The sequence below is a fragment of the Sturnus vulgaris genome, chromosome 1 (assembly GCF_052056855.1).
Source record: "Sturnus vulgaris isolate bStuVul1 chromosome 1, bStuVul1.hap1, whole genome shotgun sequence".
Taxonomy (NCBI): Eukaryota; Metazoa; Chordata; class Aves; order Passeriformes; family Sturnidae; genus Sturnus; species Sturnus vulgaris.
The window spans coordinates 44,880,695-44,901,028 of record NC_142243.1 but is presented as its reverse complement, the minus strand read 5'-3'; the positions used below and the strand labels follow the sequence as shown (position 1 = coordinate 44,901,028).

The 20,334-nt window shown below is 39.8% G+C and overlaps 2 protein-coding genes across 2 annotated transcripts; both read left to right on the top strand.

The window, feature by feature from the left end:
- Nucleotides 1–1,379: 1,379 nt before the first annotated feature.
- Nucleotides 1,380–5,198, top strand: LOC106854486 (C-C chemokine receptor type 5-like). Its single transcript, XM_014878442.2, has 2 exons — nucleotides 1,380–1,526; nucleotides 2,178–5,198. Exon 2 carries the CDS (start codon nucleotides 2,189–2,191, stop codon nucleotides 3,257–3,259), a length of 1,071 nt encoding a protein of 356 aa, XP_014733928.2. The 5' UTR covers nucleotides 1,380–1,526; nucleotides 2,178–2,188; the 3' UTR covers nucleotides 3,260–5,198.
- Nucleotides 5,199–12,808: 7,610 nt separating this feature from the next.
- Nucleotides 12,809–19,378, top strand: LOC106854432 (C-C chemokine receptor type 5-like). Its single transcript, XM_088165233.1, has 2 exons — nucleotides 12,809–13,000; nucleotides 16,585–19,378. Exon 2 carries the CDS (start codon nucleotides 16,596–16,598, stop codon nucleotides 17,664–17,666), a length of 1,071 nt encoding a protein of 356 aa, XP_088021359.1. The 5' UTR covers nucleotides 12,809–13,000; nucleotides 16,585–16,595; the 3' UTR covers nucleotides 17,667–19,378.
- Nucleotides 19,379–20,334: the final 956 nt, after the last annotated feature.

The window sequence follows — 20,334 nt, the reverse complement described above, 5'->3', positions numbered from 1 at the left end:
AACAAAATTTGTTCAAGATTATTTGTATTATACTTGTACTCACCAAGATAAAACTCCAAAACTATGTCCTCTGGATCTTGAATGTTCTGTAATTACGTATCATGAAATCAGCCTTCTCTCAAACAGCTAAATAAGCTGACATGAGCTTAAGACACTTCAAAAATTTCACCTGCTGCAGCTCAGAATGGCCCAACATGTAATTAAATTGACTATCTACTAAAAAAAAATGCAGGGGCCTGTCTCTCAGTCACTCCAGCCATAGGTCGCGTTTCTTCTTCAGTGACATTTAGACTTGCAAAGCTCAAGTGCAGAGAGAATGAAATGGTGGTGGTTTTGAGAGTGTGGTCTCTGCAAAAGATGCCTTCAATCACACACAAGGGCACACCATACCACTGAAAAAACGCATCCAGGAAAGGAGTGAATGCTGGTGCACAACATGAGTGCTCAGGGATCACACAGCAAGCTGGGCCAGATGCGCTGCCTGAACTCTTCTGCACAGGAGCACTCCGTTGCCTTTGTCTAAAAGCATGCGTGACATTTCCAGGAAAAGGCTGATTTCAAAACCAACACCATGCCATGGGCCTGTCTGCCATGAAGTGTCTGATAAATGCAGTCATGATGGCACAGGAAGACAGAGCAGCCCTTTAACCAGACATCAAGTAGCTCTCTTTGAGGGGCTACCAAAGGCATCGATTGCATTTCCTCACTGAGTGACCAGGAAGCACTTTGGTCCCTCTGACACCTATCTTCACAAAATCCTCTGCCCAGCTTCTCATGGGACACACAGGAATTCTTCTGTGCTCTCTGGGGGTCAGTGAGAAGACAGTTCTCTGAGCTTTTCAGAGATCAAGTTACACAAATCTGTGCTGCTGCACCTGGCTCACAGTCCTACCAGGGACTTGGGACAAGGGGGGGCTTTGGCAGCCTAAGGGGCTGACACCCAGACCTATTCTTGCAGTGGGAGTCCAGTCCCTCCAACAGTTCCTAAACCAAAACAGAAGGGACAGAGAGTTTGCACAACCCTTGCATTTCCTCATTGTTGCCTTACTGTAAACACTGACTGACAAAGAGTGAAGAACGATGTCACATGAAGAGCTGTGTGCATACTCTTAGCTGTGGCCATGTCTGCCTTTTGCCTTTGTGCTCCCTCCAAGACACTCTAACAATCTAAACTTTGCAGCTCCTGAATAAGGGCTGTAAACAACTACTGAAACAAGGAATCAAAACTCCTTACATCCCCAAACAGCAGTGGAGAGGTCTTCCAGCTGACAGGAAGATGCCACAACAGAGACAGATATTAGAGGCCACTCCAACAGCAACTCTCATCTTTTGCATCATTTGCTAAGGTCTTCGTCCATCTGTTCTCTCTACAGGACTGTGCACCGACTTCATTCCAGAGCTATCTGAAACCAGCACACTTCCCCTGCCTGCACCTGCCCTAGGCTCTATAAAAGACCCAGTGTTTGCCATTTTAAACCACACCAACACTGCTGACTTTCCACTCTTCAACACCCAAAATAGCACAGGTGGGTATGTTTAGTACTCTCCTAATTCCCATAGGCATTAAGGCTCCCAGAATGTCACTTGAAGTAATCTGAAGATATGCTTGAAGTCAGCTGTTTTTCACCTATGTCACAGTGCCTTTCCAGGCACCATTTATACCTACCAGTGCCTGGTCCTCCGTGGGTAAGGGCTACAGGACAGACAGTATGATGAGCAGGTGGCCAGATCCCAAGGAGAAGCAAGAGTATGCTCTGCATGCCAGACACTGTGCTTTCCTAAGGCTACCTTCCTGGCTTTCTACACTCCTCTGGAAAGCCACTGATGAGCACAAGACCCCCAAACTACCCACAACTCATTAAATTCATCCATCTTCTCCCCCTGAGTCAGGCAACTGACAGACTAAACTAGGTGGAGAAACACACATGGGAAATGACACACAGCACCCTTCCACCATGCACCAGTGTGACTCCACAGATGTATATATAGGTGTATATATATATATAGGTATCCTGGGAGGTCTGCAATTTCATTCTCTTTCACGCCTTGACAAAGTAATGCTTGTGAGCTCATCAGCAAAATGCAAACCCGATGAGAACATCAGCATGGTTCATTCTCTTCACTGCAAAGCTTGGAGATTCCTCTAGTTTAATGTCTTTTTGTTTTCTCCTTTCCAGATCAATACACCATGGGAAATGAAACCACAGACTTCACTGACTGGCCACTGACAACAGAATTTGACTATGGTGATTCAACACCGTGCATGGGAACTGAGGAAAAGCACTTTGCAGCAAATTTTTTGCCACCTCTTTATTCTTTAGTGGTGATATTTGGCCTGACAGGCAACATGCTTGTTGTCCTTATCCTGGTGAAATACAAGAGGCTGAAGAGTATGACTGACATCTACCTGCTCAACCTGGCAATTTCTGATCTGCTCTTTGTATTTTCTCTCCCTTTTTGGGCTTATTATGCAGTTCACGACTGGATTTTTGGGGAGGCACTATGTCGAATTCTGTCAGGTGTCTACCTCCTCGGCTTCTACAGTGGCATCTTTTTCATAATCCTCTTGACTCTGGACAGGTACCTGGCCATAGTGCACGCAGTGTTTGCTTTGAAAGCCAGGACAGTTGCCTATGGCATCCTCGCCAGCGTTGTCACTTGGGCTGTTGCTGTTCTTATTTCTGTCCCTGGGGTAGTATTTCACAAAACTCAGAAGGAAAGTTCAGGCTATACTTGCAGTGCTCATTATCCAAGTGATTCCACAGTAAGTTGGAAGTACTTTTTTATTTTAAAGATGAACATTCTGGGACTTGTTGTTCCAATGCTCATTATGATCTTCAGTTACTCACAAATTCTTAAAACATTATTGAGATCTAAGAATGAGAAAAAACAGAAGGCAGTCAAACTTATTTTTGTAATCATGATTTTTTACTTCATCTTCTGGACACCATTCCATATTTCTTCTTTTTTGCATACATTTCAAAATTCACTTTTCATGCCAGATTGTGAACTTAAAGGACAACTGGAGAAAGCAATTCAAGTGACAGAAACAATCTCAATGATCCACTGTTGCATCAATCCTGTGATCTATGTATTTGTTGGAGAAAAATTTAGGGCATATCTTTATACCTTTTTCCGAAAGCATGTCGCACCTCACCTTTGCAAAAAATGTCCAGGTCTTTATCGTGAAAAATTGGAAAGGGTCAGTTCCACATTCACACAATCCACTGCAGAGCACGACATCTCTACTGGACTGTAAAATTAGAATATTAGTTAGCAAATTTTGTATCACTTACTTTGCCTTAAGGAGTGCCTGACATAATTTAAGATCTTTATGTCGACCACTGCTGAAAACTGTATGACCCCCTACTGTTGTAGGGAGTCTGCTCCCTGGGATTACAGTATTTTCCATTGCTAAACTAAGAGAATCAATGAGTTCTCCAGGAAACATTAACTGCACAGCTGGGTCATATCAAGATTTGAATAGGGGCCAGACAAATATGATCATGCTTCTTTACAAAAATCTATCCACTGGGATTTACTGAGGGAGGAATACAATATTGAAAAGTCTAAGGGGAAATAGGTCATCTCACAAGATCTTATTGGGACCATTTAATTCAAGAATGTTTCTGTTTTGCTAATAGTGCAATCATTTTCAAACATAATCCTTTAACAGTTATAACTAAGTTATATCATTTTGATTTTTGCTTTTTAATTTTATGTCTGCCATATCACCATTCAGTTGCTGACTTTTTTCAAAGTGTGCTTTTAATCAGCAACATTGTGATTTTTGTGGGTGCAATTTTTCCAGCAACTGCACACCAAGTTTCCTGACTGCACAACAAGACAATGATACACTCCTAAAAAAGTGTGAGCCTGTTTCTGCCAAGCCATATCTCTCCAAGGAAAAACAAACCACTAAACCAATAAAGGCCCTTCAGCAAAGATCTGCAAGAATGAAAATTACCTCGGTATGTGCTATTCAAGTTTCTGTATGAGAAAAATATCAGGACCCTCTGATGGATGTAAGCACGGTACTGAGAGCAGGCCTCCCTAGTTCTGGACAGGTAAATCATACACAGAAGAAGAGTTTACATGGCAACCAGTGTGTCAGGTTAGGCTCCTGTTTGGGAAAAACATGCTCTTCACACACAAAGTCTGACTTTTGGGATACATGTCTAGGAAGACAATGGTCTTGGAACTGCAAAATCAACCAATTCCAGACAAGGCATACCTTCCTGCCTCTCCAGGAGAAGAGTGTCCCCAGGCAACTGGTACCTCAATGAGAACTGCATGCTGATTGAAGACTCAAGACCATTGGCCTAGTGGTGTACTATGGCCATGCATTTACTCCACTATTAAGAGTTTCCTGTAAAAGAAAGGAATTCTAGGGACATGGGGTTAGAAGAGGAAGGAGGAGCACAGCAGACAATTTCCTACTTCAAACTGTAAAGAATGCAAGTGAACACTCCTTATGCTAGTGAGCTCTCCTTCTGTTTTTTTCCCCATTTCCTTGGAAGGGCACTGCTCATGCATGCAAGGACTTGCTCATGGAAATCTGGAGGGGCAGTTCAACTAACCTCCAGCAAGGACACCAGGGGGAATTCCACACTACTTAAGGTCAGGCATGTGATGCAGATGCCTAAATTAACAGCAAATCTCTTCGAGGTCCGTCAGTGGTCAGCTGAGAATAAGAAGTGCCTGAGCCAGAAGCAGCCACGGGATTTAAATAGTCTCAGGGGAAGATTAACTGTGGAAGGAACCTGAAAATGCCAGCCTCTTAATGTGGGTATCAGATGCCTTAATCTAGGTGGTGAAAATACTCTTGTTCCTCTTGCCTTAAAATGCCCGGGCACTGCTTCTATTAGTTGTTATTTCTTATCCCATCAGCTATTACAACCTTGTGAGGTTAACAGCCACAGATAGACTACACAAAAGACCTAAAGCTATCCTCACAGTCAACTTTCTTGCTTAAAAATAATAGTTGTCCTTTCTTTTCTACTTTCTTTACTTTAAAAATGTGAAAGCACCTTTATAATTTTAAAGTATAAATTAGTTGAATGTGTTGCAATTCCTGCTGTAATGGTGATATTTCTCCTCCTATGTTTAATTGTAAATCCTTATCTTGTTGGAATTAAATTTCTTCCTGCTTTCATGTTAATGCAGTGAAATTAATAAAATCAGTGTCTGGAAATCTGTGTATACCTGTAGCTCATATTCTCTCTTGTAAGAAAAAGGGCATTGGCTCTGCTCTCAGAGTGGAGATGGGAAAGAGACACAGGATACTTGCAATACTACACTTCAAACCAAGCAAACAGAGAATTGTCTGCCCAGTCCAGAAGCTTCTGCAGCTGGCATAGTCTTTATCCATCAGCAAATTTGAGAAGAGTGACCTACAATAGCTTTGGAAAAAGTCTAGGGCCACAGATTTTAAATGAGTGAGATTTGGAGAAATAGGGTTGTGTGTCTTATAAATAGGGTAAGAGTGTGAATAAAAGAGAGCAATAAAAGATGTCACTCTATTAATATTGGGATAGAAACAGGATTCTCCATTTTTCTGCAGCAATTTTCAGATCTCCTTGCACCATATAGAGTGACTCCAGCAAGCAAGCAGCGTGTCTGTTGTCCCAAGTTTTATGTGTAAGGAACTTAAGCCCCCAAAGTTCAATATGGAAATACGCTTCTGCTTCACCCTGCCATTCTCCCTACTTAATTGTGCCCATTCCTTTTTTCAGGCTATGATCCACAACTCCTTCTCTCCCCTGAGCACTCTTCTCATCTGTCCACCATGGGATAAGCTAAATTCTATAACCATTTTTTTTTTATTATTTTTTTGTCTGATTTTGATCTTCTATTTTGTGAAGCAGGAACACAAATAAACTAAACTTGAACATTATCTTATTGTTATGTGCCCAAGCAGGGTAATCCTTGGTTCTTCATTGCAGCTTTGCACTGAGACATGCAGGGCTCTAAACAGTTTTGTGGCAGTTTTTGGATTTTAAACAGTCAGATGGGGCTGCACCATGGTACAGCTACAGGCCAGGTAGGCTAGCAGGACTTCAGGCAGTCTGGTCACAGTGGGATGGAGATACTCTTGGGGAAGGTTTAATAAGATTCACAGTCCCCATGAAAGAGAACACCTCAGCTGAGAAGTGGTAGAAATTTAATATACAGGAGACAAATATTCCATAACTCAAGGTCTGCAGTGGAAAAACATTGAGATGAAGATACAGTGTGTATGTAAGAGCTAGAGACGCAAGCAGATGTACCCAAACTGTGTGATGAACTAGAGGTATGTGAAGAAAATGGCAAGGATTTGCAGTTATAGCAGAGAAGAAACTAACACAAGGAAGAACCACTGCAGTGGCTGGGAGGCATCTGAGCTGCTCTGGTGAGATACTGAGAGGACAAAAGCAAGCATTTGAGAGAGCATACAAGTCTCACCAGAACATCAAGCAGATTTATGACAAGATCTTTTAGAACACCGCAAATAAATTGTTGCTTTGCAACAAATGTTGAACAGCTAAGTGAAAATTTTTGCAAGTTCAAAACTTTTGGCATGAAATTCCTGAAGAGATAGTGTGGTGCCTGGGCTTTCAGCATGCTTGTGAAAAGAATGGCCACATGCCATGGACAAGTATCTGCACACAGCTCCAAAACCACACAGTCTAGTTTATGCACTAAACAGGACAGAGTCCAGCCTTCCTGTTAGGACAGACTACTGCCACGTGTTCAGAAACACGTAGGGAGGAATGTCCCACACAGCAAAAGATAACTCTGCCAACTATTAGGCAGGTTTCCTAAGGGGCAAAAGTGCATACTTTTTTTTCCTAAGGCACAAAAGTGGTACTGGTGAGTGCTGAACAGCAGGTTTATAATCATTGCCATTGGCTTGTCTGTGGCAAGTACATGATGGACAAACAGAAATAGGAAAACTTTTGGTAACCAGTGTATAGGGATGTTCCTGCCACAAGACCCTCTTGTTTGTTAACCCAACAGTTACCTGACGTGCACATATTTTATATAAGATAAATGAAAATGGGGTATAAAGGAAGAGGAGAAGATGGAAATGGACAACTAGGAAAAAACAGTCACAAAATTGAGATAATTACTTTATTAGTCCTAACAGAAACAAGGAAAATAATAGCCAAACTAATGGAAAGACCAGAGGTAAATACTTTAAGGAGAACCTTAAAAGGTTTATAGAAGAGAGACTTTCAATTACAAAGCTCCAAAATAAACATCTCTCTTTTCAGTGAAAATTACAGAAGGTATAAATACGAAGAACATAAGGACAAATTTACATGGAATATTGTTGCAGTTCATTAGAAACAAAGTGCCAGGGGAATAACATGATGCTGACCAGGTTAAACGGCAAAACAGGCAGGTACTGCTCATTTTGAAATTTAATTTTGCTGCTGTTTTCAACTGCTAACGCCTACTGGCCTTAACTAGAAAGTGTTTAGTATGGTCACTAGGGCCTCAGAAGAATTACTCCCTAATAAATTCATTAAAAAATTAAGGTAACAGAGGAAAAAAAAAAAACCCAAAAATTCTGGTGCATTTGGAATTTCTGTAACAACCAGACCAGAACAAAGGGGTGCAGGCATTGCTCTGTACCCATATTCTGGTGACACTTGCCTACTAGGAGCTATACTTTATTCAAAAAATTGAATAGGAGTCTTTAAAACAAAGGTTGTCAAAGTTTGTATAACTGCCAAGATTTTGTACATCTGGTGACAGCAAGAGCAATCTTGGTTTGAATATTTGAAGTCTGGAATGATTGATCCTGGGAAGATGGGACTCCAACACTGAGACACAGGAGGGCAGCATTTTTAGAAACATAGGCCAATATGCAAAACTGCAAAACCTCCAAGTAACGATCAGCTCTCTCCAGAGCTGTCTACAGGGTTCTGCCAGTAAGATACTACCCGAACAACACAAATAACATGACCTATCCTGATACCAGACTTTTTGAATGGAATGAAGTAAAAGAGCCATCTGGACATACTGTGCAGGGACATTAATGTAAGGTATGGACAATTACATTTTATATCTAACCTTTAACTCTCAAAAATACTTTCTGGTTTCTAGGAGCTGGTGTTGTCCTGAGCATGGATTCTTACACCTGATACGCAAGAAGCCAATTCACACATGCAGTTGAAATATTCTTTTCTTTTACATTTGGGCAGAGACAGGTGCTAGGTCATGAATCCACAAAACTAGAACACCTCCAAAATGCCAGGTGCTCATTTTTGTACACTTTGAACAATAAAAAAAACCTACATTTCCCACATATGTACCAACCTAAAGCTGAAGTCCTGGGCTCTGCGTTCTCTGATCTCTAAGGGAGTGCACATTTCCTTTACCCTGCATGCTCTGTGAAGAAGGGGGTTTTGTGAGCAAGAGGCAATCATAGTCTATAGGCAAGTATTTAACTCTGTAAATGACTAAGCAAACTTCTTTGGCTTTATCAACAGTTTCATTTTCTTTGTAGCTTGATTTACAGCATCCTCCTCTTCTTACTTCTGAGGTTATAGATTTTGGTTCCTGTGTGTTTGTTTTTCCCTTAATTTTTCCTAAGTTGTTTTATTTATTCTGTGCTATACTTTGGTGAATTTTTAACTCTCTCAAGCAACTTTATTGCCTTACTGGCATATACTTTGTCATCAAACAGACTCTGTTCACCCTTTGTGTGACCTAGTTTTCACTGGGAAGAGATTTGGTGGGTGATTTTCCCAGCCTGCTTGACAAAAAGTCCAGGAGTTACAGGTACACAGGAGGAGCATATCCAACGCAGGTGAGATAGCCCCAAAACACCAAATTCTAGATCTAGAATTTATGTACTATAAATGTACCTGAAAAAAACCCAAAGTGAATGAATTAAAGGCCTATGTAAAAACGAGATTCTGAGAGATTAAATTTTGTGAAATGCATAACTGTGGCCCAAGAGTAAAATCCATTGTATAATGAAAACACTTTATCTATAAATTGGGAGAGCATACATCAGAAACCTGGATAAAAATACTAGAAGGAAATAATGTTCTCTTCCTCACTGCATAAGGAAACATAGGTCAGTAAGAGCAGCTTGGAGAAAGCCAAAACAAAAATAATACCATGACAATAGAGATAGGATGTGCTGCAATGTACAATGATGTATGTGCCAGATTTACAAGGAAGAAACAGACAGCCTAAGAATAATAGGTGAAAAAGCCCCAAACCTTTGATATTACTGACAATAAACAAGAACATGAAGAAATGTTAATTGTCTTTAGAAATGCTTGTGTCTTCCAGAACTTGGTTTTGTGACCCATCTTCTTTTACATCTATGTGTGAAGTGTTTTCTAGTCTCTATGATAGAAATCTTAGGGTGTGGTACATCGTGCTTTTCCCCTGTTCTCCCCAAAAGAATACACCTCACAGATGCTAAGATTGGGTGTGATTGTAATGGTGGCTCAAATTATGAGTCACCAGAACCTGAGAGCCTGAAAGAGAAGGCTGATAAGAAAAAATAGTCTTAGCAATAAAGCTGGTTTGAGCTGGATGTCTTTATTCAGCCTCTCCAAGACAAAACCACTTGATACTGATGAAAAAATACATGCTAATACTAATATAGTTTGGACACAAATGTTATGAATAGAACAAGTAACAAGATTCATCTAGCTCATGTTCACTTGTCTTCCTTTGACCTCTTCTCCAGCTGAAAAGGATTAATCTTTGCTGAAGACTTTTAATAAGACTGTTGTGCTCTATCACACTGTGTATACCTAAGAAAGGTACTTGTCATTCTGTCCCAGGATTCCTTCTTCTCCCCAGCCTTTCTTCTTCATGTGGTACAAGTTTGCAATAACTTGAATGGAAACTGTTAGTTGAATTTTCAAGTTTCTGTACCCATAATTATACTTGATGACACCTGTGTATCACAGTGGTACAGGAGTTTTTGGTATGTGTCCTAGTAGCCAGTTTGGTACTGGTGTAACTCTCACATAAATTACAGCACCTCTCTGGGAGTGCCATACCACTCAGATACCATACACTTCAGTGCCATGGGCTGATGACTGTAAAGGTGAATCATATAATCAGTCATTGGATAGGAGAGATTGACAAATGCAGCTTGACTTGACAGTGTACATGGCTGCACACTTGCAGACTCTCAACTCATCAGCTTGAGCCCCACAGATGGGGAATGTAGCTCACTTCCATTCCAGGAATATCTTTATGGAGGGAAGGAGCATCACACCACTGCACATAACTCATCTCTCAATAAAAACTGTGGTAGGTAAAATTCAAAGCTATATCAGCCCACTGAATCATTATTTTTGTTATTGAACAATAGCTTCAATTTCTTGGTAAAATTATGAGGTTTAGCTTAGGTAAAGATTCTTAAAATCCACTGACGTTCACAACAAGAAGCAGTGCACTTAGTCAAAGAAATGCTTGACAAGGGATTGAGAAAAGCTGAAAGAAATCTGACTTGCAACAACATTGCAACAATGGCATTGTCCATACCTGTGTTCACACACACAAGATGGAGAGAGCAGGGAAGAGGAGGTGAGACAGCATTAAGATGGTCAGTCCCAGATTAGTCTGCTGAAATTTCAGACTGGATGGGAGATCAATTCCTGCAGGAAAGACCTTATCCTAACAGCACTGATGAACAGCACATCAGCCGGTGCCCCACAAAGAGCACCAAAGGGATTGGCTTGCCTACAGCCACATGCAAGACCTGACCAAATCTGGCCTCCCAGCAGCTATGCTTATGTGTAGCTGGGGTAGAGCTAATTGTAGACATCCTGCAGATACTGACAATAAAGTCATATAACCCAGTACTTGGGCTGCCAAGTGCCACAGCAATTCACACTGTCTCTGGGGAATATCTCATCCAGCTGTAACATGCAGCTGGTGAGCAGACAGAGTGCCTTCCCCTTATTCAGCTGTTATAACCGTGGGTGGCAGAGGCCCTCTGTTGGTCTGCAATACTCTTCATCAGTAAATAACATGCCACACTGTGCCTGCTGACCAGACTGAGCTATGGGAACTAAAAGCTATAATCAACAAAATCAAACACAGTAATCTGTGTTTCACTGTCATTCCAAATGAATCTGTGGGAACAAAATTTCTGAAGACCAGCCTACCACAGGTCTTAGTTTTAAGTAGTAATGATAGTTGTTGTTATTGTTAGTCTAAACGTCGTGGGCAAGTTTTGCAGGAGCATATTCAGAATTATAAAGCTTGATGAAAAACAGTCAAGTCCAGCAACAGGTTTGAGACTGTTTTTCCCCTGCTCCTATAATGTCAAATTATAAAAGGGTTTAGAGCCTCCAGTGGATTAAGTAACATGTAACATAAGCAACCAATGCAGAGATGGAGAGATACTTAAAATATCTATTAATTTTAGTATATAGATTGTTTAGAAATTATATATTGAAAAAGCAATTTGACACAATAATTTGTTTCAGAATTATAAGAATTCAGTATGAAAGCAGAAATTTTTTATCCAGGAAAGTTAGGCAGTCATCAGGAACTGGTTTTAAGTGTAGTGGAAACAGTATTAGAAGCAGCTATTTCCACTGACTGTGTAGGGGGTCTAATATAGTCAGTCCATCAAGCATGTTGGGGTGAACATACCCTTAGAATACCCTTAAGGGACCTTTAATTTTGACCCTGAGACTCCTGCCTTTAAAGAGATCATTGGAACAGCTGATTAGGAAAGGAAGAGAAAAATCCATATGTACTATGGAATAAAGATTAGTCCCTCATGCACAGTAGGGCTGACAAGGAAAAGAGAGTGAGCTTTTCACTCTTTACTGTCTTCCCACAGATCTGAGGGATAACTCAGAAGTTGTGATTCCCTTGACTTCTGTTAAGGAATGGCAGCATCCAAAGAAACACATCACTGTGCTTTTCGTGTTTTAAAATCTTTTAAGAATACCAAGGACTGAGGGCAGAAAAGGCATCTCTTTAGGGCCTTCACTGATGGGAAATCCTCCAGAACCCTACCAAGAGATGTCAAGGTGAGGCAGGGGGTTGTACTTTACCAGGTATCTTCTCAGGGGTTCTCTCTAAGGGGTTCTCTGGAATTTGTAAGGCACCATCCCTTTCTTGCTTTCTGTATTTTTTCTACCTCCTGTGTCATTCCTTTGGTGTCCAGGAAGGGCCTAGAGATCTGCCCACAGTACAGCTTCACGCTTAACGCTAAAAGTCAGAGGAATCAGCTATGAGGAAGGAAACTGATAAAAACTGATCTCTTATCAAGCTTTTCTAAAGCTTAATTCCAAAACGTAAGTAACTGTGCTGTTTTAAAAGGTCAGACTCACTACACAGACTAAGTCATAGTCTTCTGAGAGGGATTAAAAGAACACAAACACAGTGAAGAAGATCAGGTGAAAGAAAAATAGGATCGATCAACTATCCTGAAATATACGGACTACAACTTAGAGCAAGACAACAGGAGGTGTGCAGGTAATTCTGAATAGAAATATAAACTTTATTCAAAGTCTCCATATTTGGTTAAAGGACAGAAAAACATAAAAGAAATGTAATGACTAAAAATGTAAAGGGATTAACTGCATGTAAACTGTTCTTGATTCAAACAGGTTAGCTAAAAGAAAAAGATAAAATAATATATTAAATCTTTTTCTGAAACTAAGACTGTGGGTTGTGAAACTTCAACTCTTAGGAGGATCCTCTAGAATTTCAACATATCTGCACGTCTCAAGAGCTAGAAAAGTAACATCTGATAATCCATTTTTAGAAAAAAGAGAACCAGAGAACTGCTCCTTCTTTTTTTTTTTTTTTTTTTTTTTTTAATGAGAACATATTTCTTTGCTAGAAGTTTTCAAATTGATACGTCCTTCTTCACACAGGAAGAGGTGTTTTTGACCTTTGTCTTGTGACAGACTGTAGAAAATCAGACAATCAATCCTCACAACGGACAAGTCATTTTAGCATTACTCGTGTTGAAATAATACAAGACATCACCTGCACCATAAGATACATGGTAAGTTATCTTTGCCTCTATTTTTTTTAACATTTAGCAGCTACGTAGGTAGAATGATGTCTGAAGTAAAACATACTAGTGGAATCCTGCAAGCGTACTCATCTTTAAAAATTATCCTGGCAAAATGCAGTTTTAAAGGACAATATCACTAAAAGACTTGAGCAGAGGATCCAGATGAGGAAAGAAATAAATCTCTAGTGATTGATCTGAGTAAAAAACATAACGGAGTATGTTTCCCTGATTTTGTCTCTGAAAATGATGTGTAATGACAGAAATATGGATTTAAAAGCAGTTACTTCAAAACAAAACAGTTGCTTGAATGTTGAATTATTTAAGAGTACTTATGCCTCTCACAGGATGACTACAGAAAAACTAGTGCTGCATTTTAGACACTGACTCATTGGATCCTGTTTACACACAGCATAACTTAGCATTTTACCTCCATTTGCCACAGCCTTACAGTTATTACTACTTTATAGGACTATGCAAATTAACTGAAACTCACTTTAATAAAATCTTTGCCTCTTAAAACACAGAAAGCTGTGACCTGAAACTCAGCATGAAACAGTGACAGGAGTTTAATCATCTTTTCTATGGTGAGACTTTCTTTTAAAAAATGCATGACTGCTGGTCTCAAGCAGAGCAACAGAATTTGTATAGCAGATTGCAGGTTTCTAGAAATATTGCATTTATATAAAATGTGCTCAAAATAATATAGAACTTTTTTAAAAACATTTTTTCTTCAGAGATCTTTGTTAACTACTTTTCAGGGTTTTTTTAATGATCAGGAAACATGAGCCCAGACAGATCCCTCTGGTTAGGTGAACAACCTACTCTAGTTAGGTGAACTGATTAACCCAGTGAAATATTCTAGCCAGTAGCCAACTGTGTCTCCTAAAACATCAAGATTATAGGATAAAGAACAAACCTGCTTACAGTTCTTTTTTCTGGTTTCCAAATTAGTATTTTTAGTCTCCATTGTCAGCATGTGCTGGATACTATACACAATTCAGAGTAGTAAATACTTTTGCAGAGAGACTTCTGAAGCAAAGCTGGGCTAGAGGAATGGGGCTTGGTTAGCAGAAGGAACCGCTCAAAGGGGAAGCCATAACTTAAGCATGCAAAAAGGGTTGTAAGGAAGAAGTCAAGACACAGGGAAGATGCAGTAGTCATTCCAGGAAGGCAGAAGAAACAGAGGGAAGGCATTGAGATAGCAGTTAACGGGAAGAAGAGTCTGTCACAAAAAGAATTATCACAGTAATATCAAGGCAGCATTTTACTGTGAATCCTATCAGTCACCTACTCATAAAATCCCATTCTGGGTTTATGACTTAGTTGTTTTTCATACCCGTATTTATGCATGACCATCCCACAGATGCAAAATGAGCAAAACAGGAAGTGCTGGATCTTGCACTCATCCCCTAATCCCAGTATACTGCATTTCTGACTGACACATTGTAAATGAGGATACTTAGCTATGTGCAAGGATGTACTGTCAGGGCATGCAACATGAATCTAGCAAGTCTAGCTGAAGGAAATCTTAAATATTTACTTGGGAAATGCCCAAGTCTCATCATGATTTGAAGTAAAGAATTTTATGTCTTAGACAAAAGAGTGTTTTATAAACTCACTTTTCTTTTTTTAAGTGTTGCTGAAAAGTCTTAAGAAATATAAACCCCTAGCTACCTTAAAATCAAGTTATTTACTGACAACAGAGAGCCACAGCCACTTCCTTTACCAACAAAAACATTACTGCTATATTGTAATAACTATGTAGTTAGTATGACTATGGAAAAAAACTGTTTCACAGAGGTTGCCAGAGTTTCCTAAAAGACAGTCTTTGAAGAGATTGACAGCACTTATTTGTCATCAAGAATTTGTATCTGGGCAAAGCTGAGACACAAACAATTACAATTTGCTAATATTCTCTTACTCCTCATTCTCCAAAAGACATGGATGTCATTGTTATTATTTTTATTCTTAGGAGCAGAGCTGGTAGCCAGACCAAAAAAAACCAGACAAGACCTCAAAAATTTGGGGAAAGAGCATGAATAACTTTTGCAAAAGCAGCATTTCTTTTTGTACAAGGCACAGATTTTGCTTCAACAAAACTTTCTATTTTGGGGCAGATGCATATCTGCACTGTGCAGCATAAGAATCTACATCAGGAGCTGCAGCAGAATCTTGTTTTTAAGGTCACAGACCTAGCAGCCCCTTCCCCAAGACCTCACCTTAGGTTTAGCTAAGTCAACCACTTTGCTTAAAATTACAGTGTCCTTAATCTGTGTCAATCTGTTTTTACAGCAGAAAATAGTCCTTTCTCCTGAGAGGTTTTATCTACAGGCACAAAGAGATGATCTGGAGATTTCACAAACTCTAAGTCATAATGGACCACTATGAACTTGTAGCAAAAAGTAGAGCAGGGGCCTGTCTCTCAGTCACTCCAGCCATAGGTCGCGTTTCTTCTTCAGTGACATTTAGACTTGCAGAGCTCAAGTGCAGAGAGAATGAAATGGTGGTGGTTTTGAGAGTGTGGTCTCTGCAAAAGATGCCTTCAATCACACACAGGGCAGACCACACCACTTAAAAAAATGCATCCAGGAAAGGAGTGAATGCTGGTGCACAACATGAGTGCTCAGGGATCACACAGCAAGCTGGGCCAGATGCGCTGCCTGAACTCTTCTGCACAGGAGCACTCCGTTGCCTTTGTCTAAAAGCATGCATGACATTTCCAGGAAAAGGCTGATTTCAAAACCAACACCATGCCATGGGCCTGTCTGCCATGAAGTGTCTGATAAATGCAGTCATGATGGCACAGGAAGACAGAGCAGCCCTTTAACCAGACATCAAGTAGCTCTCTTTGAGTGGCTACCAAAGGCATCGATTGCATTTCCTCACTGAGTGACCAGGAAGCACTTTGGTCCCTCTGACACTTATCTTCACAAAATCCTCTGCCCAGCTTCTCATGGGACACACAGGAATTCTTCTGTGCTCTCTGGGGGTCAGTGAGAAGACAGTTCTCTGAGCTTTTCAGAGATCAAGTTACACAAATCTGTGCTGCTGCATCTGGCTCACAGTCCTACCAGGGACTTGGGAAAAGGGGAGGCTTTGGCAGCCGAAGGGGCTGACATTTCAGTCACAAGCTTTTCTCTGCTCCCAGTCTTCCTGAGGGCTTTCACAGCTCTGTTGCACACTCACCAACCAGGCCCTGACTCCTTGCAAGGGAAGACCAATCCCTCACACAGTGCCTAAAACAAGAATAGCCATGGCTTGGATTCAACCCACCATTCCTCTGTTTCTGGTTAGGCCAGGCAGCTGACAATCTCTACTGAGGAGGAAAAATGCACATGACAATGCACATGTGGGAAATGGCACAGCACACTTCCAACATCAAGCAGTGAGACTCCACAACTCTATGGATGAGTTTCCTCGGAGCCCTGCAATTTCATTCTCTTGAGAAAGTAATGCTTGTGTGCTCATCAGCAAAACTCATTTCAGAAGAAAATATCAGCATAGTTCATTCTCTTTACTGCAAAGCTTGGAGATTCCTCTAGTTTAATGTCTTTTTGTTTTCTCCTTTCCAGATCAATACACCATGGGAAATGAAACCACAGACTTCACTGACTGGCCACTGACAACAGAATTTGATTACAGTGATTCAACGCCTTGCCCTGCAACTGAGGAAAAGCACTTTGCAGCAAATTTTTTGCCACCTCTTTATTCTTTAGTGGTGATATTTGGCCTGACAGGCAACATGCTTGTTGTCCTTATCCTGGTGAAATACAAGAGGCTGAAGAGTATGACTGACATCTACCTGCTCAACCTGGCAATTTCTGATCTGCTCTTTGTATTTTCTCTCCCTTTTTGGGCTTATTATGCAGTTCACGACTGGATTTTTGGGGAGGCACTATGTCGAATTCTGTCAGGTGTCTACCTCCTCGGCTTCTACAGTGGCATCTTTTTCATAATCCTCTTGACTCTGGACAGGTACCTGGCCATAGTGCACGCAGTGTTTGCTTTGAAAGCCAGGACAGTTGCCTATGGCGTCCTCGCCAGCGTTGTCACTTGGGCTGTTGCTGTTCTTATTTCTGTCCCTGGGGTAGTATTTCACAAAACTCAGAAGGAAAGTTCAGGCTATACTTGCAATGCTCATTATCCATCAGAGCAGAGAAATGCATGGAAGCAATTCCTCACCTTAAAGATGAACATCCTGGGACTTCTTATTCCAATGCTCATTATGATCTGCAGTTACACACAAATTATAAAGACGTTACTGCAATGTAGGAATGAGAAGAAACATAAAGCAGTCAGGCTTATTTTTCTTATCATGATTATCTACTTTTTTTTCTGGGCACCATACAATATTTGCATTCTCTTGCGTGATTTTCAAGGTGCATTTTCCATCTCTACTTGTGAAGGGAATGGTCAACTGCACAAAGCAATTCAAGTGACGGAAACAATCTCAATGATCCATTGTTGTATCAACCCTGTCATTTATGCCTTTGCTGGAGAAAAATTTAGGAAATACCTTCAAAGATTTTTCCGAAAACAGATTGCAGTCCACTTGTCGAAATTCTGTCCTGTTTTCCATGCTGATACAGCTGAACGAGCGAGCTCCACCTACACGCAATCTACTGGAGAACAAGAAGTTTCTGCTGCGTTGTAAGTTGTGTCTAGTGAAAAAATGGAATTGTGAGGTCAACTCTTTGATGAAAGCCTGCTGAATCTCTCCTGGATATTGTCTCTAAGGCAGCTGAAAAAGAATAATAAAAAATAACAGAATACATATTTACCAAAGTTTGCATTTGCTCACAGACTTGGGTATTTGTGAAAAGGATGACTGAGGGCCTGAGCTAGCAGGATAACAGGTTTTTTTAAGTGAACTAGAGGTTACAAGTTACACTGGTTCTTTGGAAACATCTCTTGACTATCTAATACACAAGATACCTCACTCATTTAAACTCAGTCTCAGTCATATTTTTTACTGGTCTGTTTGTGTATCTCTGTAAATAATGCTAAATTACCAAGGTCTGTCATAGAGCATGGAATGAAAACTTTTATACACTTAGAATGGACTCTGATATTTCATGGTATATTTTCCTCTGTGTATGGTTGAGTCCCAACCACTTAGATCTTTCTCATAATAGTTCTAACTACTAGCGTCTAATACCTGAGTGACTCTTGAGTTTGATACTTCTGAAGGCCCTCTTTTACTCATCTGCTGTTTTATATGCTACTCATGTTAAAAAGACAATGTAATTGAGCTATCATTAAAAAACTAATGTCCTATAGCTGTTCAGAAAATCCATGTGGTAACTATTTTAAAACTAAAGTATTTCACATGGAGCTTTAACCAGGTTGGATCAAACGTGATGAGTGCATCAACAGTGTTTTAGCTTTTTGGTGCAGTGATTTTGCTTGCCATTTTTGTAGCTTATATAAGAGAAAAGCTTAAAAAAAATAATGAATGCAGGCATAATGGCTGCCAAACCTCAACAGTGTTAGAGGTGTGAAAATGATTTCTGAACTGGATTGACACAGATGTTTTTAGAAATAAGTGTATGTCATAAACATTTAAATTAACAAAACATCTGAATAAGTAAAAATACTAGAGTCAAGGTCATAGAGCATCGCTCTTTTGTTTTAGAAGCTGGTATCATATGGGGGACTTTGACAATGGGGTTTTTTGCCATTCAGAAGTTTTACAGAGAGCCAAAGCTTCCATAATTAGTAAGACTGGTGGTTAAATGTGACTCTCCATAAAAATCAAAACCTGGAAAGCATGTGAACACACAGAAAACGTGAAATAGATATTGGGCTACTCAGGTGCTTAAGAACATACCATAATAACTCAATTAATTCGGGCCAAGTTCTCCTTCCAACAGTTTTTATATTTCCCCTAAGACATATGGTATTGGACAACTTTGGAGACTGGAAATAAAAAGTGAATATTCTGTTTGCTGTTCCTATCCAGAAGGGCAATTTCTGTTTCCCAACTTCTCTAGACAGCCTTTTAAATAATATTTTCAAAGAAGAAAATGTTTCAAAAAGTCTCCAAGAAATTTTACAGTGGGAAGTGCTTGTGAAAGCAGGAAGTGAAACAGGGAAATCTTTACTTATCAAACCACTTGTTTTGAGTTGTTTGTTTTGTCATATTAAGCACCATTTTGGAACTACATCCATATGGGAAGTGTAACAGAAGTATACCACACCTTCTCATTTATAAGATTTTCAGCTGCACACTCTTCTTAAAGGCCCTGTGCATCAATTACTTTCTGGACTTTGTATATGCTTTTAAAACGGGTAAATATATCAGCATAATAACAAATACACACCTTCTAGTCAGGCTTTTTTTTTTTTTTTTTTTTTTTTTTTTTTCTTATCGAATATACCTATAAAAACAATTTTATATTTTATTCTGCTCTTGACAAGAACTTTTGCTTGGTCTTGAAAACACCTTGCCTTTAGGAAACTACTTTCTCTGGAGGGCTTTGATGCCAGACACAGTAATGCATCTTTCTCAGCCCTTCAGGAGCAAAGCACAACAACAAAACGTGCATGGGCACACTGACAAACTTTCTGAGAGGCATGTCAAAACTGCTCTGATCCTTCTACAGCGTGGACCTCTAATCATGGATCTTTCTAAGTAACAAGCAGCTTCTGGAGGAAAGAGGTGGAAGTGAGATTGGTGGCCCAGTGCATCGGCAGCTTATCAAGAGTTTCCATCACTTTGCTGGAAAGGGATCACACTTCAGCACATGAAAACAAGTAATATTTCAGCTACTGCAATCAACTGTGATCCACATTCAAGGAGACAATTGAAAACACAGTATTTGGTTGCATTGCTGGTACATTCAATTTAGGACTCTGCCAATAACTGTAATAATATTTTGTATTATAACATCCATTAAAGCTGGTTAACATTTTTGTTAGACTTCTTGATCCTTTCCCACCTCCATCCCCTTATTTTTTAGAACAGCCCAGAAGAATGAAAAGGAAAATAAATTCCTCTTTGTAACACTGAAAGAACAAGCAGGACAAAATTGGGGTTTTAAAGTGGACTAAGTATACCAGCATAATCAAATAGTACAGGACCATCAAGGTAACTCCAATACTCTTAACTGATTGTCACTAATAATCTAATAAAAAATATGCTACTTTGGTTGTCATTACATTTGATTTTGTTTACATTTACCAATAGGAAGGAAAGTATCTCAGAAAATTCATACTGATCCTAGATGATTGATACTAGTTCGGTTTTTTAAATAAATAAGTGCATAAAAGAATTCCAGTATATTTAGTGACCTAAGTAATTAGGTCATCTAGTTAATATC

Coding starts and splice junctions, on each gene's coding strand:
- LOC106854486 (XM_014878442.2), top strand. CDS start 2,189: ATGGGAAATGAAACCACAGACTTCACTGACTGGCCACTGACAACAGAA.
- LOC106854432 (XM_088165233.1), top strand. CDS start 16,596: ATGGGAAATGAAACCACAGACTTCACTGACTGGCCACTGACAACAGAA.